The following is a 24,545-nucleotide window of genomic DNA, read 5'->3' as shown; positions in this document are numbered from 1 at the left end:
AATTAGCTTTCCTTCATTTTTTAAAAAATATGTCTAATGAATCATGAGAGTTGAATGAAATGTGAGAAATATCTTTCATGGAGAATATTGACAAACTACAAAAGATGACAGACTATACAAGCAGGTGCAATTCAAAACATATTATTTATTTAATAGTATATACAGCAGGTAGTCCTTGACTCACAATCACAATTGGGACTGAAAGCAGGAAACAGACTAAACAGATGTTTTCTTCTTGGGGAATGGAAGATGTAAAGGAGATGGAGGGGGGAAGGCACATCTAGATTTTTCTGTCTTCTTTTTGAAGTTCACCTGAAGAAAACCTTCCCATTTTAGATTGGTTACTCAGCTTGAATTTCTTGGGCTTGCAACCCTGTTCTCTAGACTGACAGCTTTAGGTTAACTCTTACGCATCTGCATATTCTCTCCCCCTTCCACAATTGCCATTGAATGGATTTAAACAACCCATATTTTTGCTGCAATGCCAGAAATAATCAACTGATCTGAAGTACTGATATTTGTCCATGAACCAAAAAAAACTTTACCAGTACATTTTTAAAATATTCCTTCCAGTGTCATTCCTTCATTTTAGTTTTATCCCAGATAACTCAGCCCCTTTATTCTTTATTCCACTCATTCTTCTGGCAGCTCCTTGTTTAGCTCTTTTTTTATTCTCTCCATTTGTTTTCTGGCTTGCTTATTTACTCGTGGTTCACTTAACAATGGTTAAGTTAAATGAGTCATTATTGGTTTGCCCAACATACTAACATGAAGTGTCATACAAACTCCAAAAAAACCTATTCTATAAAACTTCAGTTGGCTTAAGAAAGCATGACTTTCAATCAATTTAAATTATTTCTACATTCCATGTTTCTTCTATTGTATTTTTTTGTAATGTTGTACAGCACGACAGTGTCAGCAATCAAAATTTTGTAAGAATTTTTAAAGTCTGAATGCCCTCCACTCCTATTCACTTTAGCCTTTGAAAGCCATTATAAACAGCAAGCTACTTATCTGCTCAGTATCTATAGTATAGATTTCATTCTTAATTTCCAAGGGTACACAAGTTATGCAAAGAAATTTCTGCTAGGTTTTCAGCCCAAGCCATATTGTGGTTTGTAATTCATGATTCCTAACTGGGCAAACCCTAACTCGGGTCATTAACCTTAGCAACTTTAAGACTTGTGGACTTCAACTCCCTGAATTCCTCAGCCAGCAAAGCTGACCGAGGAATTCTGGGAGTTGAAGTCCACAAGTCTTAAAGTTGCCAAAGTTGAGGACCCTGCTATTTTGCCATGTTAAGCAAAACATTGCTTTATATTCTCTCTCTCTCTCTCTCTCTCTCACACACCCACACACACACACACAGAGCAGGACAGACCACGCGTTACAATTTTATTACAAGGAAGACCCAGCTTTATAATCATTGCCTACAGGCAAGGTTTGCTGCAAACTTGGATTGCCTGAAAGGACTATCGGCATTTTTTCATTTTTAGCCATGCCGGGCAGTTTAATTATTTTCCTCTCAAATACAGGAAGTGTCAGGAAAATTTTCTTTAAAAAAATACATTATTTGCTCTGCGTTCAGAACCTTAAAATAACCGCGAGCTTCCTCTTTGGCTTCTATAGCCGAAGGGGGGCTGGATGCAAAGACACTTCCGGCTAAGTTACAGCGGACAGCAAAAGCCAGTCTTCCCATTATCTCATTGAACAGTTGCAAGAAGCGCAACGCCTCAGAAAGCCACAGCGCCCTAATCAGGCGAGCCGTCATACTGACAAACGAATCGCGCCGCTATCACGTGGTTAATCAACTAACTTCCTATAAGGACAGGAAATTAGAAAGTCTTATCTATGGTTAATTTTGTGGGAGGGCGGAACTCTCACCAAACAAACGTCCGATGAATAACGCGTTCCTTCGACACTAAGTTCCGCCTTAAAAATTACTCCGCCTAGAGTTTCATTCCAGCCGCGGCTGTGCTGCGTTACAAGGCTCGGGTCTCTTACCTTGCCATGGCCAGCAGCAGCAGCCGCTTGACTGAGGCTCCCCAGGATCAGCATGTTTCCGTTGGCTGGGATGTCTCTGCTGGCAGGCCCCGTGTCTCGGTCGCCTGTTCCTGGGAGTGTCGGAGCGACCTGGCGGGAGTTCTCTGCGTCGTCCAGGCGAGGCAATTCGATGCGGGGGAGCTTTCGGAACCAGCCCCGAGCGGGTGAGAAGGACCTTCTGAGGCGAGAGGGAAATGGGGAAACGAACGAAATGTAGCTAGCGGCCGAGGAATTGTCTGGTGATGCCAAGGACCCCTCAGCAGGGTGGTTGATTCCTTTCCAGGCTCAAGTTTCTGGGTTCAGGAGCCTGTGATTTGCTTAATTCGGGGATATAGGAGTTGGATGAATGCTTAAATCGCGGCATATGGTTTACCTGGATATGTGAATCCAGTCAGTTGGGATTTAATAAGCCAGGCTTCAGAAAAAACTTAAAACCATTGAAATAGAAGAACTGGATTTACACATGGCACTAAATCTGGGTATTGAAAGTGGGAATGGGAGCTGTCCTGAGCAAGTTTTGGTGTTTTCTAGTACTCCCTCCAATATCTTGGAGCAGAACTGCTGAAAATTAGCCGTATGTTTTCTTGCCCTCCCATTCCTACTTGCTAAGCTCGGATTTAGTGCTATGAATGAATCAAATGTCCAAAATCAAATTATTCTGTTTTGAATTAAGCCTTGTGTGAAGGATAAGGCGGAAAATCAAGAAACAGCAAAATAAACAAAAGGCAAAAGATAAAAGGAAAGGAAATTGAATCAAATCTAGTTTACATTCATTATATCATTCCATATACTTGTGTGTATTCCATCCTTGCTTCTATTGTACCCATTCCTTTCATTAGCTTTTGGTTTTTTAAACGTCTCTATCTCCCTCTTTTTGAGTTCTCACCATCTGCATCCAGTCACAACTTTCTTCAGCTTACCTTGTTCTGGAGCTGTTTTATCTTCCTTTATTGATTTGTTTCATGCTTGGTCCTCATTCATTCTCTCTACTGGTACTCTTCATTTAGTACTCATTCAGAGACCAAAGTTACTATGATATTGAATAAGGTGACTACAACTGGCCGTCATTGTTGCAGGATCTCTACGGTCATGTGGTTGTGATTTGGGCTTTTGGCAACCAGCTCACAGTTATAATGGTTGCAGAGTCCTCTGTTGCATGATTATCATTTGCAACCTTAACTCCTGACATTTGACTAACAATGTCTATGGGGAATCTGGCAGTAGGTTGCAAATGGCAATTATGTGATGTCACCTATAACAACTATGGAGGATTTAGAACAATGACTTGCTGTAACTGCCATTGTAAATCGGTGCAGTCATGCTTTTTATGACTATATTGCTTAGCATGGAGTTGCCAGTCCAAATTATTGTTTTTAAGCAAGGACTACCTGTATAATCAAACCATCTCAACATATTTCTTTAATATTGATCACTCACTTCTGTATTCACTTCATATTGATTTATTTCATTAGTCATTCATTCTTAGCTCCAGTGCAGATCTTAAAATAATAGACAGTTTTAAACATAATCATGCACATACACAAAATCATAATCCACCCTTATTTTATCAAAGAGAAAATTCCAGCCCAACCACTTACCATATATATAATGTATCCACACTGATTCTCTCTGCAACCTTCATTATCACCCAGTGCAATCCCTGGCTGTCAAAAGATTGTGGGTTTAGCTTTTGTATCAACCCAATAGAAAAACGTTTAGATGTATACTTAAAATCTATGTACCTTGTTCAGCCTCACTGATTTGTCAACCTAGAGTTGTCAGTTCAGCTAAAAGTAGTCTTGGTGATTATTCTTTTATACACATAGTCATTTGCCAAAATCCATATTCTAAAAAAGTACAGGGCTAAAGTAGAAGAATAACTATAGATTCATTATCTGTATCATTAATTGATGCCTTCCATACTCTAACCATTTTCCTTCACCACAGACTACTCTGTCATTCAGGAATACATATTCAGATATATAAATATCTTCCTTTGCTTTTCCAAGTAAAAAAGAAATAAAAATGGGATGTAAATAGGATGAGAAGGGATGGCTACGCAGGAAGAGAAAGAAAGGGCAAACAAAAGAAGAGATGATCAGGACAGGTACGGTAATTGACAGGATAGAAAATGTAGAAAGTCAATGTTTTCAGGCAAACAGAAATAAAGAAAAGTTGCTGCTATTCCTAGAGAATGAAGACTCTAGAAAATTGCTGGGAATCTATGGATTATAGCAGTTTGCAGTTCTTCATGTATGGACACCACACAGTTTTTGCTCTCAAGATTCATTTTCTAGTCCATGCTTCTGTTTTCCAATCTAAATTCAGCCTCGCTCTTCAAAGGGTAGGAAAAACCACTTCTTATTTCATGTAACTTCAATAATACTTTGAAGAGATAACCATTTGAATGCCTGTGTAAGATTTTAGCTGTGGGATAAATATTTTTGGATTTTTGTCATGTACGTTTGAAAAGTTTATTTCCCAGAGGTACTGATGCTCAAGTGAATAACTTAAGATAACCATTTTCTCCTATTTAGTCAGAATGTTGTCGTTCTTGAAGGACAAATAAATGATGACGGTGTAGTTCCCTGTTTACTCTACTTGCACTGTGATCCATGTGGATCTGAAGAAATTGTCAGCCTAAGTATTATAAGTGAAGCAAGGAACATGGAAGTCTACTTAGGTGATGAATATTATGCAACTGGAAGGGGAGAGAAAACGTTTACTGTCAAACATGGCAGGTCAGTTGTTTTGTCTTTTTTCACATTGATTCAGTCAATAATGTAATGAGGTTATATTCAGACTCGCAGATATGACTTCCAGAAATTATATGCTCAAATATTTTAATATGTATATGTCAATAATGTTGTTTGATTTTAGTTTTTTTCTTGTTCTGCATTCATATTGGTATGTAGACTGTGTTTTGCTAAGGCAGTGAAACTGAAAGCAACATTTTCATGATTGGTTGGAACATCTTTGAAAAGGTCTTTCTCCTACAGAAACATGTTGGGATAACAGGAATATAATAGGTACGATATTAATAATTTGATATGTTGGATAGAGATCTTAAGAATAATAAGTTTCATTTCATGAAAGAAAAAAGGAGTATTCATACACGCTCAAATTATATGAGGAGTGGATAACTCTTGTAGCCAGGTTGCTTTCAAGAAATTTATTTAAAAATAATCCTGGAGCAGAACTTTACTTATATGTGAATGATTAACTTTATAACATTTGTTTTGGATAATTTTCCCCCAAATAACTAAACTAGAGTTCATTTTTAGAGATCCTGCTGAGCATTAAGCTTATTGCTCACTAGAATTTTCTCATTCATCTCACTGTAGCTCTTAATGACTACTTCTCCTTCCTTGTAATTTTGGAAAAAAAAAACCTTCAGTAGAATTCATTGAGTACTACATGAGGTAGAAATGCCCTGTTTTTTCACTGAAGTACTTGCTATGTACATAGAATTTCTGGATTGTGAGTGGGGTCTTTAGTTTTCTGCTAGGTTTAAGTAACTGCTGGTCTTATGTGGATTACTAAGAAATGTAAGAGTTATTGAAACTTTCTAGTATTTGTAAATGTAGCAGTGTTGCTTTGTTTATTTGGACATTAGAAAAATGTAAGTAGCATCTTGGAAAAAAACAGTATTGCTTGTATTGCTCTTTATGAAAAACTATTTCATTAATGCAATATTATAAAAACTTTATAATTCCTTTATTTTACTTTTTTTCAGAAAAGATGACCAGGTTTCACTATACAAAAAGTATCTTACACTGGAGTGCTCTACAGTTTCTTGTAAGATTAAGGTAGGAAATTACAAAAAAACAAAAACTTAAATTTTTGCCTCATTTTTTAAAAGATACTTCCAGCAGTTTTACAAATTATTCAAAAGAGGCCTTTTGCAAAACATATCAGTGAGCAAAGCACTCCTCCTGAAAGCACTGAAACAGCTGCTTTGCAGCTGCTTTAAAAACTCTCTCCAGCTGTCTGTACATACTGTATGTGTATCTACATGCACAGGCAACACTTCTGCAACTGCAAATAAAGCAGCTGGACCTGCATGCCTGCAAACTGTTGGAGACAATATTTGAAGCAGTTGTACCAGCTTTCCAGTGATATAGCTGTTTTGAGAAAAGATGTTTTGCTGGTATTGACAAAGAGCCTCTGTTGAATGCCTTGCACAACTCTAATGGTGATAAATAAAATTATTATGTTCCCTTTTACATTCTGGAGGTTGTAAAAAGAAGATCATTTCTTTAATCTGTGAGATTTTTCTTCCAGGCATTTGACTGTAAGTGGTTTTTAATAATCTCTCTCTTTCCTTTGTAAAGAAGGGATTTTAGAGATGGAAGAAAAAGCAATATAGTACAAGTAAGCTATGATATTGACACAGATTGATAATTTTTAGAAGCATCAAATGTTTGCGCTGAAAATATTCCTTCCCAGTTGCAAACATGCAATAAACATATCTTCTCAGTCTCATGTTTTCCTGTTTGTCCCCCAAAACTTGTCTTAATTCTTTAACCTCCCTCCCTGGCCTATGAGACCCAGTACTCCTAACTAATATAAAACTGATTCAGAGGAAAATAGAAAGGAAGTTTACTCAGCACCATTCCCCATCTTTCAGCAAATAAAAAATTAGAAACTTATATTTACTGAGGTAATGGGTAATTTTTCTCTGCTGTCAAAAGTTCTATATGGAAATCACACTGCTGCAGAATCAAGAAACTAATCCTTCTTGAAATCATGGCTTTAATACTATCTAAAAATAAATTTTAATACAACTAATATTTTGCTTCAACCTAGTCTTACCATTAACATATTCTTATGTTTAGTTATATCAGACCTATTACTAGCACCTGCATAAAGTTTACTATGAGAATTAAGAGGAGAAGAAATGGATGTCATTTTTTAAAAAGGAATGTGTTAAATTAATTGAATTATTTCCTCAAATCACCAGAAATCTCTTTTCACTAGCTATTATCCATCAGTGAAAAACAAAAAGTGCTCATCAATAAAATCATAGTACAAGTCCAGTCAGCCTGTGCAAAGACTGTGCCAAGTGTTACATTAGGATCAGGAATAGATCTAGATAAAGTACAATCTATAATGGAATCAATGGGATCCAAATTATCACCTGGGGCACAACAACTCCTAGATATGGTTCGTTTTCAACAGAAGGTAAGTTACCATTTGCAAAACATTATTCATAAAATGTACTTTTTATGCGCAAGGAGTAGAAGGGACTGTATAATGTGACATTTTTGTATTCTCAACTTGCATATTATTTGTGTGCTGTTAATAACTGAAATAAAGGCAGGTTTTGCCTTCTTTCAAATGATTCTTACCAAATTTAGTTGCAGAGTTAGAATTTTTGTTTATATATAGTTTTCCTTTCCATAGTAATTTTGTGGTCTTTTTGCATAGTGAAGTTAGAAAAATAAATAGATATATAACACTAAGTTGCGTAATTGGTCTGAAAAGGTAGGGTATATATAAATTGAAGTTATATGATAACACGTGAATCTTCATATTAGATTCCAAAATTAGATAAGCTCAGCTTTACATAGTACTTGGGCAGCTACCAGGGAATCCAAAGCTGTAGAGTAGACGAGAAGGGAAAAAATGAACTAGGGAATGGCAAACAATTTCCATATTATTGCCAAGAAAATTTCATGGTGTTTCATGTAGTTATAACTATTCAAATGTGAATGGTGGGTGTTGTTTGAAAGGTATGTAATTCATTCATTATCATGGTTGTAAGGTCTGGATCAATCTGGTGATGAAGAAAATAACAGTGAAAATGCAATTATATTCTTCTCTACCATTGTTACCTTCCTTTTCCTTTGTCCTGCTCATTCCACATTCAGCACAGTTTGCATTTTAAATAATAAAAAGAACTTAACACTTTCTCCTTTAAAGCTCCAAATTGTTTATGTTGTATCAAAGATTATAGTAAAATGAAGCCAAGTTCAGTAAAATATTCTGAAAACAACCTGTTAAGTACAACATAACCAGATCTACACACGTAGAGCTCCATGCCTATTTCATAGGACATTGGCAGTTTGCATTGGGGCCAAACTAATTCAACAACATTCAAGGGGGGTTGGACTATGCTTTTTTATGCCCACATAACAATTCCAGACTAATTCCCCACTTGGCTTTTCCCTTTGGCTAAATGAGTCTCTCTGATAGGCAGGGTTAGCAGGAGCCAATGGGTTGAATATGGAGGAAATTCAGTAAATTGCTAGAAAAGCAACACATTGAGTAAATGGTTTTCCAATAAGGGGGGATATTCACCAGTACAATATAAGTCTGTACTATTCAGGTAGATACTACTGGGATTAGAAATTATTTTTTTGGATTATATATTTAAATTAATGAGATCATGTATTTTATTTCTATTAGAATGGAATTTCTTTTGGAGGCAAGTTACAAACCATCTTAGGAGGGAATGGATTTGTCTATGGAAAAAATCATCCCATCGATGGATTGAAAAAGGCATCTGATTTAGATCACTTGTCCAATGGACCTTCTCTTTTAAAAGCTAATTTGACAGCTAAAACAGTTACAGAGGATTTAAATGCACACTCCAAGATCACCAAACAGGTTCTTACTACAAGTAACATTTTTGAGCTTCCTGGACTTCAGCCTTGCACTGTACCTTCTCAAAGTGACTATAAAGGGTTTATGGCATCGTTTTTTCAAGAACAAGGAAATGAAAATTCAAATACGCCAAATTCCACATTGCTGCTTCCACTTCTTCAAACAGTATGTGGCCAAGGAGATTGTCTATCCATAGGTGAAAAGGATAAATGTGAAAAAAATTCTACTTCTCAGAAAGATGGAATTCAAAGTGTTGGGTGAGTTCATATTGGAAAATTTTATCCATTTTTAAAATTGGGCTCAAAATGCCTCTTTGAAAAAATAAGGTAGACTTTACCAAGTAGTTGAACTATGTAACAGTTAAACAAAAATTTTCGTCATTATGTGACCCTTGAATTTAGCTGGATTTTTGAATTCATTAAAATTGAGAACATTCAAATTGCTAACTTCTGATTGGTTCACTTTCCATAAATATTTGCACTCTGATAGCAGGAACTATATGAAAGATTAATCAGTTGAATTTGAAAAATATTTAACTATGCAGTTATATTCTGACTTTCTACTGGTTCCCTAGATTATCTCTTTAAATCAGTTTTGAGATGCTGGCATGAAATCATGAAAAAGAAAGATATTTATTTGCTTATTCAGCTTATATGGCTGCCTACTTACCAAGTGATTCTGAGTAGCTAACAGTGTTAAGAAGATGAAGTAATACATCAGTAATAAAAATCCAAGACACCCATAGAAACATATTATAGCACTGGGTGCAATAATACACAAAATTCATATTGAAATGTGGAGTGTCCTGTTCCAGTTCTTGTTCCTGTGTAATATAATGATTACTTTATCTGTACTCAAAGGCTGAAGATTGTATGCCTCGATATCCATTGAGGTGCTATAATCCTATTTTGCTTGTTGCCTTACCAGAGGTATTTTAATAAATCTTCTGCTCATTTGATTTTTAAAAAAGTAGTAGATGATACTGCTTAACATTTAAAAATATATATTTAATATTTCCAGATTATTAATATTATTTATGTGGTCAATTAGGTAACATGAGCCTTGGAAGGTTTTCAGATTTTGATTGTTCTTCAGTGTCAGATATTCTACTGGGGTATTTGTAAAATTATTGCTACTTAAGGTATATAATTTATATTTTTCAATGGCATGGATCAGTTTTTGGTTATTTGCATTTCTTGCAGTTTAGAACAGCAGCATATTTGTCTATATTTGGAAAAGTTCATGTCCAAAAAGATGGAGCAGACAGAAAAGAGATTAATGGACTATATTGACCTACGTATGCAAAAACTTCAGGAACATGTTGATAATAAACTTGCTGCAGTAATACATTTGGTTAATAATTTGCATATTGGTTCTCAAGAATGTCCTTTGAAAGAAGAAAACACAGATGGGAAGAGGTAGGAAATCCTTATAAAAATCAAAGACCTCAATATGTTTTATAAGGACAGGTCTGTATTTTACAAACTTGTTACTTATAAGCTTGTAAACATTTACACCTCAAACTTTGTACTTTTTCTGTAATTTTGCAAGTATTATATGCTAAAGTTAATTGTTATACATCTGTAATGTGTAAAATAAGTATTTTTTACATTTCAGAGTATTTTCTATATCTGCTTATGGCCTATTTATTCATAACTATTTAAAAATTAGTTTTGGGCATGATAAGTTACTAAATTATTTTGAACCATTCTAAATAAAGTGCTTTGCAGCTCTATCAACATTTAATAAGATTTTTTTCTAGTTTAATGTAGGGTAATATCATAAAATAATTAAATAATATCCATTAATTTTGAGTTTTAAATTAATGTTAAGTCTTAAAAAAAGCAGATTAATTAAGAGAAGGCGTCTGTATTTCATTGACACATGCAATATGTATCTGGTCTTGTTATTCATGTAGAACTTCAAGTTATTTCAATATATGTTTTCTCTGATCTTATTTTGTATATATTCATCTGTATTTGACAAAGGCTCTTGAGTAAATATGACTCATATGATGAATTTTGGCAGTAGAGCAGCAGAATCCAATGATTTGACATCAAAAAACTGTTTTTTCCTCAATGAGTTATTCATGTATATTTCTCTTTCAGTAGTTTGCTTGAATGTTTGTGTATTAATATATAAGCAAACAAGGTTAAAGGTTTGTCTAAAAATAAGTTTAACATAAAGGAGTTCATGGAAGGAATATTCCTGGCCGTTTTCTACCTTACAGCCATTTTTGTCTCCTGAAAAATTCTCCAGAAAAAAAAGATGGGGGAAGAAGAGAAGAATCATATTTATGATCATAAGTTTCCTCAATTTCAGTTTCCTTATTTTGATATCCAATGTAGCGGTATGTGTATCTGTGTTTTGTATTTGGCTATTTCCCTTCCAGATATGTTTAATGCTGTAGTTTATTTATTTTAATTGAAATTACCCTTCTAAAGAAAAAATCATGGAAAGACCACAAAACATTTCATTCATATCTGCGTAGATGTGAAACAGTCAAATGAAGGTGTTAGTAACTCAGTTTCTGGTATCTGTATCCGCTTTCTCGAGTGATAAGACGCTTTGCTGCTAGCCCAACCAGGAGTACTGTGTTTGTAGCCAACACAACAAATGCAAGGATATATAGGATTTGGGGCTGTGCATTAACACTTTCTTCTGGATGAACCTCACTAGAAATGTCTGAATATAAAAACAGAAGACAAATGGAGGTTAAATGATCTTCACAAGTTCCAAAATTATTGAACAATACTTTTAAAATAAAATCTGGAAAATTGTTGGCTATACATTTCCTTTTTTTAAAAAGAACCAGTATTTTATGATTGATTTGGTAGAGATGGAGGTATTGGCAGTTCTGTGTGTCTGCAATTCAGTGGTAGCATGCTTTGATTGCTATTTGTAATACTGAAAGTGCTCTTAAACAATTCCCAATGAAACCTGATAAATCTACTGATGTAATCAACTCCAAGAAAACATTCTCACCTGAGCGATCCATGGAATTTCCTTCTCTTTTCAGTTTGAGGGGTCCAATCACAGCATCTCCTTTCCATTTGTAGGAAGAAATCTCTCTTTTCTGCCGAGAAATGCAACCTTTGGTACAGCGAGAATTAGAATCCTTGCTGTCGCAAATTAAAACTTCACAGTGAAGATAAACAGATGGGTAATGTTTTAGAAATCTGAAGGATCTGAACCTGAATCTCCCAAAATGCTCAAGGATGGGATAGGCCATAAAAGTATCATCCTTAGTGCAGCTGAAATAGAATATTCAGATTATTTTATCATGATAAATACTTGGATTATAGGCATTTATATTCTATGCTTATCAGAAATTGCTTTGTAAAAGTACAAGAATGAATGGTTTTAAGGGAAAGAGTTTCAATCCTAGATCTATTTCTTTCCTTTCTCACATGGATTCTTTCAATCTATAGTTAGCCCCACTTATATTTTGTCCAGAAAGTTACTCATGTTAGTCTGCTGCATATGTACAATAAAGCCATGTGAGACATATTGCAATTTACATGCTTGTAGATATTACCGTAAATGCCGGCGTATAAGACGACTTCCGCGAGCGCTGAAATCGGCGCCAAAGACGGGGGTCGTCTTATACGCCGAGTCATCTTATACGCCGGAAATACTGGTAGTTTCCGGCGTATAAGACGACGTTCAAGGAATGCGGCCCGGCTATAAAGATGGGGTCGTCTTATACGCCGGGTCGCCTAATATGGCGGCATATACGGTAATCTATTTTATCAAATGCCTGCAGTCTCGTAAACAGACTATTAAATATATAAAATGGGAGATAGAATGAACTTGAGTGGCTATAAACAAAAGTACTACTTAGATGTCATTCAGATATCATTTCTCTAAATAAGTAATGTATGTAATATAATCTGAAACCTTTGTCCTATTTTTCTTCCATGATGGAAATTAGATCAGTTCTATGTATTGTAATATAACTCAATCTATATAATAAATCCTAATTGTGATTAATAGTGAATATACTTACCCACTTTTAACTAAATCATATTTTGGTGATTTAGAATTAAGGTCTGGAGATGCTGTGCAAGTATCCACAAATACTGCCAGATTTGGATCACTGGAATGTAGGCTGATCTGTGCATAGAGCATTTGGTTCAAGTCAACAAAGTATGGAGTTTCAAATACTGGTTTGGAGAAAGAGTCTGTTTCATAGAACGACATGCTGAGATTGTATCTACCCGCAGTCGTTGTGTTGTCTAAATGTTCACTTTCTGTTACATATACAACTTCTACTGTCGAATTGTTTTCCATTATACATTTCACAACAATTTCAACTTTCTTTTGGCGGGTGACCACAATGCCTGTTGGGTAGGCAGTTACAACATTGCTGTAAGAGATGCTTTGACCTTCAGTCTGCCAAGGAAAAAAAAGGTATTTTTTAAATGGTAGAATATTTGAGGAGACAGAAAAAATACTTTTGAGCTACAAATACATCACAAGTTTAAGGTTTTATAATATCTAATTATAAAAATGTAGTTAAGTGTTTTGTTTAGATATAACAGCCAATAGCAAGAAAATCATATATGATAATAGACTGAAGAACGTTGAAAAGTAGAAGCCTTCTCCAATATCATTTTCTTTGATATTACTGATTTCTCCATTTGAAAACTAAAAAGATATCTTGAAAATCAGCATTTGAATACTGAAAAAAGCACAGGACATTTAATGAAGCAGGCTGTTGCCAGTAAATAAAATTACAAAGGAAACTAATGAGCATTTACAACTTCGATCTCTAGTCTCAGGATTGTAAACACTTTGTAAGCTCCATTAAATTTAGGGACCTGGTGTAAATGCTCAGTATACTTTGTATCCTGTTTAATTGTATCCTTATGCTTTCCAACTATCTTTGTACTCTAATGGGATGTTTTTAAAATTTACTTACAGTTCTGATAGTGTTCTTTTTCATATCTGAGTGGTGTAAAAGGTTGCATGCCATTAATATGTTTAAATCTAGGGATAGTATAGTGAAGAGGAGCAAGATAGAAAAGGTTTTAAGTATGGGCTTCAAAAATCTGATAACCATTAGTTGAAAGAAATAAGTACAGCATGGAAAACTCACTGCTGCCATCTAGTCACCATCTGGAATTTTTCAGCCCTGATTGGTGACTATAGATTTGGAAAAAATAAATGAATTCACAAAATGAATGTTACCTTTTTAATTGTTCCACAGCTGTTGATTGGAAAAGAAAATATCACTGGGTTGTAAGAAATAGGTTTGCAAGTTTGGTCATTCAAATGTAAGAAACTTGCATTATAGTTGAGCGAAGCCAAGTAAAATTTGCTGAGAGTAATTATCATGTTGTCTGAAGAACAACTGAGGGATGCTAATAGGAAAAGAAAAAATAGAATAGCCTCAGGAATAAAACTCTTTGTCCTAGAAAGAAGTATGTAATTGCTGTTGCAGATTAATTTGAAAGGAGATGACAAAAGTTATAAAATTATTCTGTGTGAAAAATTGATTTTATTTTTGCATCATAAAATGAAAACATCTGGGACAAGCAGCACCTAACCAAGACTTTGGTCTTGAAAAAGCTAAGCAGTGTTAAACAGGTTTGTATATGAATGAGAGACCCCAGGGAATCCTGGTTCTGTGGCAAAATAGTAAAGTAAAATAAATAGAAATCTGACTATTACTATCACTTCCAAACTATTGGAAATGTTTTGAATTTGAAGCACCTCCAAAAAAGATGAAGAAAAATGTTAAAATTATTTCCTTGGGTGTAAGCTAGATATTAGCACATGGTAGAGTACATTTATTCTGAAATGTATAATATATTTCACCTTCTATAACAGCTTGTCTATAAAGAGAGCAAAAAAAAAATAAAAAATGGTTCCGGGTACAGCATCATTGTTCTCTCTATAATCTTATAATCCTGCAGGCAGAGATCCCAGCAAATCTTAATGCCTTCCACAAAAGATGTGATCTTTTCAGGATTTTTCATAATTGCTGTATTTTGGACTAATTTGCAGTTTCAGAAAGTGAGAAGATGGTCCCCCAAAACATGCTGGCTGATGTTTTAATTGTAAATTGTAATTAGCTATATGTGACCTTGGACATTTATTACTTGGATTGTCTGAATATTTGCTTTTAATTTTGTGTACTGCCTACAGTCATTGCTATGGCAGCTATATATAAATTGTATAAATAAATGACCTTATGTCATCAGACAAATATAATTACAGTCAGGTATAGCTATACTGAGAGCTAGTTTGGTATGATGGTTAAGGAAACCAGGAGATTGTGAGTTCTACTCCTTTCTTAGGCACAAAGCCAGCTGAGTGATTTTTGGTTAGTTACCCTTGCCCAAGGAAGCAAGCAACGACAAACCACTTCCAAAATCTTGCCCAAAAAGCCTTACAGGGACTTTCCTGAACAATAGATAGTAGCCAGGAGTCAGCACTGACTTGAAGGGACAAAATAAAAACAAGGTAGGAAGCTCTGATGGTGGATAGAATATTTGGGTGTGCTTGTGCCTATGTCAAACTGGTCATAATTTGAAATAAGGACAAAATCCTTGCCATATTTCAAAACCTAGAAAAGATGTCAAAATGTCGGATTTCTATGCAAGATATCATTGGAAGAACAGATCTGTATTTGGTATTCCCTTTCCATATCAGTATAAACCAGTTATTATAGCGTCATTGGACTTACTGTTAGGTTGTGATATTGGTATAGTTGTATAGCGAGCTGAAAAGCCCCTGTAAGAATTAGCATAGTCCGCAGACATCACAATTGTCATAGCATTAGATGAAGATGTAAATGTTGGAGTTAAACGACCGCACACTTTTTTGATTAAAGGAGAATCAGATCTTGGACCGTCATAAATGGCGATAAAATCATATCTGCACTTTTCATCAATTTCTATGCTGGACACAGAAAAACAACAGTTTGATTTTATTATTATTTCTCATATCCCTTTTTCTCCTTTATCGTGATTTATCCTTGGTTCAAGGTATTCCCCAGTTGGCAGTCTTAATTTATACTCCATGCTATATGGTAGGTAATACCTTCTTGAATTTGTGGATTAGCTTTCATAAGTGTTTGGATGCTGGCTGCAGAAGTTAGACTGATTTGAGATGTAGATTGGATTTAGGCAAATGTTTATAATTAATTTATGAATCAATGTGTTATAATGATTAAGTTATTTGACTAAAACAGGGAAACCAAGAATGAATGAAAATAGGGAATAAAGAGCATCAGTTTAGAAAAAAAGTGACTGTCAAATATTAGGGATAAGCATATTGTAATTCTTTCGCTAAAATTCCACTTTCTACTGAGTGATTTTTACTAACATGCAATCATATAATTCTGCCTATTTTTAAATGCAAGGTTAATCTTAGAACTTATTTTAGTTTATTTCTTTATTTAAAAATTTTAACATTTCATACTCTGACCAAAATTGGAAACACATATATAAACCAAAATCTACTTACAATATTTCCTTGAAAATTAAATTTATCTTGGTATATGGTTCTGTTTCTATATGCCAGACACAATATGTAAACGGTGGATGTTTCTTGGGGTAGTTTGGGCTGGTGAATGTTCCTTCTGGGCTAGTAAAGTAACCTCCGCAAACGGCTTTAGAAAGATTAAAAAAACATACATCAGCATGCAAAAAAACATAGTTTGCTGTTCTTCCTGTTCCTGTCCTCTGCCAGTGGAAGGATTCAAGCTGTTTAGAAATTATGCAACTGCTTTGATTACCTTTAGAGTAATCCTTAGGGTTCAAGGATTTTTCTAAGTTTTTACATACAACATGGAATTAATAGAGCTTCCACTAAATCTACTGCTGATAGAGCAGCGGTTCTCAACCTTTGTGTGACGGCGACCCCCATCACACGGATGCAGCGCGCATGCGCAGCGGCGCCCCCATGCGCGGCGGCGTCCCCTGAGGGGGAAAAATGGTAGATTGCGTTGTTTGGCGACCCCCGTAAAATGGTCATTCGACCCCAAATGGGGTCGCGACCCATAGGTTGAGAACCGCTGTGATAGAGGAATAGGCCATAAACAGATTGAACCCCTATGAATTAATGTATATACACAATTGCTTGGTATTCAGTTACAAGTAGTCCTTGATTCACAACCATTTGTTAAAATTGTCAGTCACAGTGGCCTCAGAGTGGGCCATAAAACACAGTTGATGTAAAATGTCACACTGTCTCCCCGGCAGTTACATGACCACATTTTGGACATTTGGCAACCTGTTCACATTTACAACTAGTTGCCAAGTGCCCGGCAATCATATGATCATCATTTGTAATGTGTTTTGCTATATTCAGGAAGAATATAGGGAAGCTCCCTGGGAAGGTTGCAAGTGGGGGGTATATTGGATATGAGGTCCCTTTCTCCAGAGGCGAATTCTCCCACATGCTGGAGAAATAGATCTCAGATGTGGTAAAAACACTAATGAATGCTCCTCCCCTCTGGAAGGCTCAAAAAGACTCCACGAGGAAAGGGAAAATAGCAGTAGCACTTAGACTTATGTACCATTTCATAGTGCTTTACATCCCTCTTTAAGCGGTGTCCCTGTGCTCAAGCTATTTTTACTTTGTTTTTAATTCATTTTTCAATTAAGAATTCATTGTAGCTATGAAAAGTTAAGTTTCAAACAATTCTACAAGAGTATCATCTATCAGTTTCTATTCTAAAACTGGAAACCTGAACTCCCAGGTGATTCTGAATGGAGATCTCCCTCCTTTCTTCTGTGGATGGCTTACGTGTTTCTGGTGAAATATAGTAATAAAATGCATGGATCTTTCGTGTAAAATTTGTGGAATCTGTTGATATGCGAAATGTTAAAGTCGAAGATGATGAGTGAAATACTGAGTCTTGAGTACGGCATATTTTTCCTAAGACAGATGAATTAGTCGAGGGACCATCATATACTTCAATATATTCTTCATCACATGAGGACAGTGGGCTAAATCTAAACGAAAAATAGAAGATTGGTTTTTCTGTAAGTTAGTATTAATGAAATCCCTTCATAAAAAACAATAGTGCAATCTTCTGAGTATTGAAACTAAATAAAATATTTGTACTACGCTTCCATTATTGTAGTACAGTATCTCACGCTTGTAAACATTAGAAAAACAGTGTCTCCAAATACTGGCTTCATATAATTGTGTCATAATTCTGCAGTCTGAGTCCTCAGTCACTGAAAAAAGAAAGACACTCTAAAAAAATGTTGCCCATACAGGTAGTTCTTGACTTATGACCATAATTGAGCCCAACATTTATGTTGCTTAGCAAGATAGTTATTAGGTTTTTGCCTCATTTTACAACTGTTATTGTCATAGTTGTTAAGTGAATCACTGCAGTTGTTAAGTTAGTAAACATGGTTGTTAAGTGAATCTGGCTTTCCAATTGAGTTTCCTAGTCAGAAGATCACAAAAGATGATCACATGACTGCTCCCTTTACCTTTGTTTATTCATGATCTTTGTGTCAACCTGGTTTCTTATTTCTTATATTGCTTATATCTGGGCTAGTGATGGCAACATTATGACTGGAGTACCTCAAGGTTCTGCCTTGGGCTCAACATCTACATAAATAACAAAGATGAGGAGATTACGGATGGGGAAAATTGCTAACACCTTGAAAGATAGGCTCAAGATTCAGAAGGATCTTGGCCGACTTTAACATTGATGCAGTTCAGTGGGGAGAAAAGTAAGGCCCTGCACTTAGGCAGGAAAAACCAAATACACAGGAGTAGAATAGACAGTACCTGGCTCAACAGTAGTCTCTTTGAGAGAGAACATTGTGTTCTGGTGGAGACCACGTAAGTATGAGGCAGCAGTGTACTGCAGCTGCCAAAAAAGCCAATGCTGTCCTAGGTTGTATGAACAGAGGGATAACATCAAGAGCATAAAAAGTGATAATTCCTCTCTATATTGCACTAGTAAGGCCCCACTTTGAATACTGCATACAATTCTAGTCACCATGATACAAAAAAGATGTTGAGGCCCTAGAAAGAGTGGAAAGAAGAGCAACAAAGATGATAAGGCCGTGGTGGCGAACCTATGGCATGCGTGCCACAGGTGGCACGCAGAGCCCTCTTTGTGGGCACACATGCCCTCGCCCCAGTCCAAGGCCTTAAGTCCCATCCATGAGCAACCTGCATCAAAATCTCCCCAGAGAAGTAGCTTTTTAAGCTGGGTTTTATAAAATCTTTTCACTTTAGGTCTCTGCCACCGTGTGCAAAAAAAAAAAAAAGTTCAATCAATCAATCAATTTCAACTTTTTGCGGGAAAAAAATCTCGCAAATTTGGAATTGATTGATTGAACTTTATTTTTAGTCCCACATAACATCGGAGGAAGTGATGCGTTGGAGCTGGAAAGAAGGTGCTGCATGAGGGTGGGAGGAGCGGCGGGAGCAGGATGCTCCATGCAAGGGGTGGGGCAGGGCCTCTGCATGGGGTAGAGAAGCAACACGGCAGTGCTAGCATGGTGGTAGACCAGTTGCTTCCATCCTCCTGTCAGACACCTGCCGAAGCTGCACAGGGTAAGGTTGCCAGGCCTGCCCCCGGCCAGATGCCCTCGCCTCCCCCAAGCGTTTTTTTTATTAACCTGCCTTTCGACTGCATTCCATTTCTCCATTCGGTTCTCAGCCTTCACCATGTGTTTGTGAGACTATTGGTAAAAAAAAAAGTTCCATCAGATTTTCTAACTTCTTGCGAGATCTCGTGAGAAGTTAGAAAATCTGATGGAACTTTTTTTTTTACCGATAGTCTCACAAACACATGGCGAAGGCTGAGAAGCGAACAGAGAAACAGAACGCAGCCGAAAGGCAGGTTAGTAAAAAACCGCTTGGGGAGGCGAGGGCATCTGGGTGGGGGCAGACATGGCAACCTTACCTTGCATGGTGGCAGGAGGACGGGGCATGTGCCCTTCCCATGCCAGGCCAGCCCCTGCAGCCCCGGGGCGGCCGTGCTAGGTGGCGGAGGGCAGGGCATTGAGGTGGGGACTGGCAGGCCGACCAAAGCAGCAGGTGGAGCGCCGGAGGCTCGGGTAGGGAGGGTGCTGAAGCGTGCAAGGAAACGAAGGGTTTTTTTGGGGGGAAAAGGTCATCAATCAATTCCGACTTTGCGATCTTTCACGAGAAGTTGGAATTGATTGATTGATCTTTTTTCCCTGCCAAAAAATTCCTTTGTTCTTGCAAGCAGCGGCAGCAGATAGTGAAGGAGAAACAGCACGGGGCTGGAAGTCAGGTAAGGAAAGAAAGGCAGTTTCTGGGGGGAGCAAGGATTTCTTTCGTTACCTGCCCCATTTGTTCTGAGGCCGCTTTCCACTTAACCGCGTTGCTCTTGCCAATGGCCCAACCACCCACTTCAGCACCCTCCCTCCCTGAGCCTCCGGTGATCCACCTGCTGCTTTGGTGGCTCTGTAAGCAGAGTTGCGAAATTCTCTGTCAGAGAAGAGAACTTCGCAGCTCTGCCTACAGAGCCAACAAAGCTGCAGCTGAATGGGCAGGTGAAGGGGGAACCTGCTTTTGGCTGACCTGCACTGCAGCGGCATTGGGCACAATACACGAGGCGGCAAACAGCCGCACCAAGCCAAAACCGGCCGTTTGCTGCCTCCTGCCCAATGCTGCTGCCATGAGGCCATGGAACAAGCTGGGTGGCAGTAAGAAACTGGTATACTGGTTCCTTATCTCCAGCTTGTTCTGCGGCCTCATGGCAGCGGCATTGGGTGCGGCGCGTGAAGCGGCAAATGGCCACGGCCGGCAGCAAACAACCATGTGTCAAAACCGGCCGTTGCTGTCTCCTGTGCAATGCTGCTGCCATGAGGTCGTGGAACAAGCTGGGTGGCGGTAAGAAACCAGTATACCAGGTCTCCATTCCCCTACTCCGCCTGCTGCTGGAGGGCTGGCTTGGTATTTGCAGCAGGCTGTGGAGCCTCAGAGTGCGCCGGTCGAGGGATTTATACAGTTGGCCCCCATGCGCTTGCTGTGTGCAGGGGCCGATGGTGTCAGGCAGCAGCCACCCCGGTCCCTGCCTTGCCTTGCCTTGTCCTTCCATGCCTGTGGCAATGGCACCCCTGCCCTGCCCCCTGCCTGGTCTCACCTCACTCCCTAGGGTGAGCCTCCTGCCCACTATCCCACCCACCAGAGACCCCCTGGATCTCCCCCAACCCTGCCTGCCCCCACAGGTGTCCCTCCCCACGAGCAACATTGAGGTGGCCACGCCCACCTCAGCCACACCCACCCAGTTTGCCATGACCACTGCAGCAATACCCACCCAGTGGTCATGCCCACCCGGCACCCGATGATAAATACGTGGGTTTGGATTGCAGTTTGGGCAATCGGTCTCTAAAAGTTCGCCATCACTGTGATAAGGGATTTGGAGGCTAAGAGAACTAGGTATGTTTAACCTAACAAAGAGAAGGCTTAGAGATGACATCATAGCTGTCTTCGAAAACCTGAAGAGCTGTCACAGGGAAGTAGGGATCAATTTGTTCCCCAAAGCACCCAAGGGCAGGATAGGAAGCAATGGGTGGAAGCTCATCAGAGAGAGAAAGAGAACCAGCCTGGAACTAAGGAGAAATTTCCTGACAGTGAGAACAATTAGTTAATGGAAAAGCTTGTCACATGGAGTTGTGGATGCTCCATTGCTGGAGATTTTCAAAACATTGGACAACCATTTGGAATGGAATAAGGAATCCTAGGTCAGGAAGTTGGACTAGAAGACCTCCAAGATCCCTTCCAACTCCATGATACTATAATTCTACGATGTCTGTCAAAAGTGACACATCACAATCTTTTTGAGAGAGAGAGAGAGAACTTTTTATAACTTTCTCAAATCCACTAAAAAGTTTTGTTTCTTTGGTCTATACAGATAGATTTAATAAAATATTAAATTAATTCTGTATTAACACTTTATGGATATATTTTTACTTTATTCAAATATCATTCATTTAATCATTTTGTATATTTTAGTCTGATTTTATTACCACTGTTATAGTTGAATATCTTCTGGTTGTTATATTTCACCAATAAAACATATAAAAAAATGAAGTTTTGTTTCTTGTCTTTCTAGATTTTGAGGTAGATCTTCTATGTCTCTCTTCTATAGGTCTCCAATTATGATTTCCTTACTGTCTAACAAAACCTCCCTCATCTCTCTTCTCTTAATCTCACTCTCTAGTTACCTTGCTATCTCCAAGGATGTTTTGCATTTTGTTTGTTCCAGATAGTGCAATTACTGGCTGCTTATCTAATATTATATCTAATTTATGATTTTTCTGACATAACTCGGATGAAGAATACTTACTCCACATAAGAAAAAATTAGTCGAATGGTTTCGTTCATATCCCTTTCTCCCTTTATTTCCCAGATGCAATTTTCATTTGCGTTGAGTTGAATTGGTAGCGCTTGATAATTTCTCAGCAGTGTTTTCATACATGTTGAATTCCGTTCTAGAAAACCAGAATTAATCTCAGTAATATTTTATAGAAGAATTTTGACTGAAAACATTTGGAGATAATTATATAAATGTAGAATTCCCATAATAACATCTATATATTTAGATGTTCCTTACTGGAGGTAGTAGACTGAAAAGATCTGCCTTCACCTCATTTGTGTTTGATACCTATTTTAGTCAGGATTTTTTTTGTTGTTATTAATTTTCAATGATCAATGTTTTGACTTTTTAATATTTTATATTGCTGTTTTAATGATGTTATAAGCCACCAGAGTTTGACGGTGAAATAGATGGCATATAAATTTATTTAATAAAATTTTAAAATATGTGCACTATATTTTGTCTTTTGTAAGAGAACAATATAATTACAATAATATTTTTATAACCTATACTGATGGCAGTGAGAGAACGTATCAGATGTGTAACATTTTGAATTCATTTATAAGAATAAAGATTATACAAGACTAATCTTAAAATACAGTTTCATAATTTAGGCAAAGATTGATTTCAAAGCCACTGCACATTAATTAGATTTTTATATTAGTTTAATTTTTTTCTAGTTTTCCATACCTTGTACCTCTGCCAGATTTTGTTCAGCAAAACTCAAACCAAAGAAAAATACCAAGAAAATAGCTGCAGAAGCATGTTGTCTCATTGCAGGCATTTTGCTGTGCAATTGTTTATGCATTTTGAGCCTTTTATATCTCTGCTTACTTCATAATCATTAATGTCTAAGCTCAACCTGGAGATGTACGTGAGAAAGAAACAGATGTTAACATAATGGATTTTGTATACTATAGATTTGTTTAAAGAACAGAGTAATCTATTTATAATCACCATATAAAGTCCAAAAACTGGTTTTATAATTCAGTATAATTCAAAATCTACGCGTCTAAAATTTCATAATTGGACAAATCCTATAAACTCAGATCCCTAAGAGTCATGATCATGCAGTGAAGATTAAAAAGTCTGAAAACAGATTGTATGTTGATCCAGGTTATTGAATTACTTTCTAATATGTGAAATTGTCTCCCATTATGGTATTTCCTCTCCACACTTCATTTGCATTATATAGCCTTATGAGTAAGAATTGTTCCATATTAGCATTAGAATCCATGAATTTTTGCAGGTTTAATGGACTATTGGAATGTACTTTATGTACGTTAGATATATAAAAGAATAATTCCTCATTAATAGTTGTTGTAAATGATCTGAAGTAATATATACAGGTAGTCTTTGACTTATCACCGCAATTGAGCCTAAAATTTATGTTGCTAAGCAAGACAGATGTTAAATGAGTTTTGTCTCATTTTATGACCTTTCTTGGCACAGTTGTTAAGTGAATCACTGCAGTTGCTAACTTAGTAACACGATTGTTCAGTGAAACTGGCTTCCCCATTGATTTGCTTGTCAGAAGTTTGCAAAAGGAGATCACATGACTCCAGGATACTGCAACCGTCATGAATATGAACCCACTGCCAAGCATCAGAATTTGGATCGTGTGACCATGGGGATGCTGCAACGGTCATAAGTCTGAAAACCAGTCATAAGTCACTTTTTCAGTGCTGTTGTAACTTTGAACAGCCACCACATGAACTATTGTAAGTTGAGGTTTACCTGTATTGTCGAAGATATGAAGAAAGACTTCTTCGGAACAGAGTTTCCAACAAAGGCTGTTATATTTGTAAACTCTCACTTCATTTGATATGTCACTTTCATGCTATATTAAATCACCATGGCACAACTCCCATCCTTTATGCCCACCTATTAAAACTACCACTCTTTTTCCTCCTCTGGTTTTCCTATCAAGCAGTACTATGGCACCTTGCTTTGTGGGAGTTCCACTAAATTTAACGTTTTCTTTTATGTAATATAAAATAGGTTTGAGGCACGATAGCCAAATATTTGTTGGTACTGTATATTCCCTTTCTACTTCTGGAAGAGTCCTTTCTCATGCTATTATTGAAAGACAGTATTTGAAGATGGGTGCTTGAGGGAGTCTTCCTTGCTTTGAAGCTGCTTCTCTCTGAAGATCCTTTCATAAATTACGTGAAAGGGAATGTAAAGTCAATCTTGGGAAGAAATGAACAAGCCTTTAAAGGTTGTGTGGGAGTAAGGAAATTATGGAAAAGGTCACACATTCCTGTAAAAGAGGCAAGCTTGAGAAAAAAAATGCTAAAAAAACCTGCTTTAATTTTGTTTAGTTTGAGCTGAAACATAGAGAAACCTGAACATGTTTTCAAGATTCTGTTAGTCTACCTTGTTGCAAAAAAAATAGCACCAGAGTCGGGGTGGCGCAGTGGATAGAATGCAGTATTGCAGGCTAATTCTGCCAGCTGCCAGCAGTTTGATTCTCACCGGTTCAAGGTTGACTCAGTCTTCCATCTTCCCAAGGTTGGTAAAATGAAGACCCAGATTGTTGGGGACAATATTG

The 24,545-nt window shown here is 37.1% G+C and overlaps 2 protein-coding genes across 3 annotated transcripts; one reads left to right on the top strand and one right to left on the bottom strand.

The window, feature by feature from the left end:
• The first annotated feature begins 1,915 nt into the window (after positions 1-1,915).
• Positions 1,916-10,919, top strand: CUNH10orf88 (chromosome unknown C10orf88 homolog). Of its 2 annotated transcripts, XM_039338624.1 has the most exons (6): positions 1,916-2,207; positions 4,581-4,784; positions 5,780-5,852; positions 7,024-7,227; positions 8,455-8,909; positions 9,855-10,919. In XM_039338624.1, the coding sequence occupies exons 1-6, from the start codon at positions 2,011-2,013 to the stop codon at positions 10,072-10,074; spliced, it is 1,353 nt and encodes a 450-aa protein (XP_039194558.1). In that variant the 5' UTR covers positions 1,916-2,010; the 3' UTR covers positions 10,075-10,919. The 2 variants fall into 2 exon arrangements, with proteins under 2 accessions (XP_039194558.1, XP_039194639.1); XM_039338705.1 differs by lacking the exon at positions 7,024-7,227 and having other exon boundaries at positions 1,918-2,207.
• Positions 10,920-11,054: 135 nt separating this feature from the next.
• Positions 11,055-22,838, bottom strand: LOC120305964 (CUB and zona pellucida-like domain-containing protein 1). Its single transcript, XM_039338497.1, has 9 exons — positions 22,682-22,838; positions 21,962-22,106; positions 17,413-17,621; positions 16,129-16,273; positions 15,347-15,561; positions 13,846-14,018; positions 12,662-13,047; positions 11,638-11,906; positions 11,055-11,337 (listed from the first exon to the last, which is right to left on the bottom strand). Exons 1-9 carry the CDS (start codon positions 22,797-22,799, stop codon positions 11,168-11,170), a joined length of 1,830 nt encoding a protein of 609 aa, XP_039194431.1. The 5' UTR covers positions 22,800-22,838; the 3' UTR covers positions 11,055-11,167.
• Positions 22,839-24,545: the final 1,707 nt, after the last annotated feature.

This window comes from Crotalus tigris, unplaced genomic scaffold (genome assembly GCF_016545835.1).
Source record: "Crotalus tigris isolate CLP2741 ecotype Arizona unplaced genomic scaffold, ASM1654583v1 scf7180000017536.10889498, whole genome shotgun sequence".
Classification (NCBI taxonomy): domain Eukaryota; kingdom Metazoa; phylum Chordata; class Lepidosauria; order Squamata; family Viperidae; genus Crotalus; species Crotalus tigris.
This window is presented reverse-complemented; position numbering and strand designations above follow the sequence as displayed.

What these genes read in the sequence shown, in the direction of transcription:
- CUNH10orf88 (XM_039338624.1), top strand. Translation starts at nt 2,011, where the DNA reads ATGGCCAGCAGCAGCAGCCGCTTGACTGAGGCTCCCCAGGATCAGCAT. An exon ending in TTTACTGTCAAACATGGCAG is followed by an intron (nt 4,785 to 5,779) that starts GTCAGTTGTTTT and finishes ACTTTTTTTCAG; the next exon opens with AAAAGATGACCAGGTTTCAC. An exon ending in TGGTTCGTTTTCAACAGAAG is followed by an intron (nt 7,228 to 8,454) that starts GTAAGTTACCAT and finishes TATTTCTATTAG; the next exon opens with AATGGAATTTCTTTTGGAGG.
- LOC120305964 (XM_039338497.1), bottom strand. Translation starts at nt 22,799, where the DNA reads ATGCATAAACAATTGCACAGCAAAATGCCTGCAATGAGACAACATGCT. An exon ending in TTAATTTTCAAGGAAATATT is followed by an intron (nt 15,562 to 16,128) that starts GTAAGTAGATTT and finishes TTCTGTGTCCAG; the next exon opens with CATAGAAATTGATGAAAAGT. An exon ending in GCTGTGGAACAATTAAAAAG is followed by an intron (nt 13,048 to 13,845) that starts GTAACATTCATT and finishes TTTCCTTGGCAG; the next exon opens with ACTGAAGGTCAAAGCATCTC.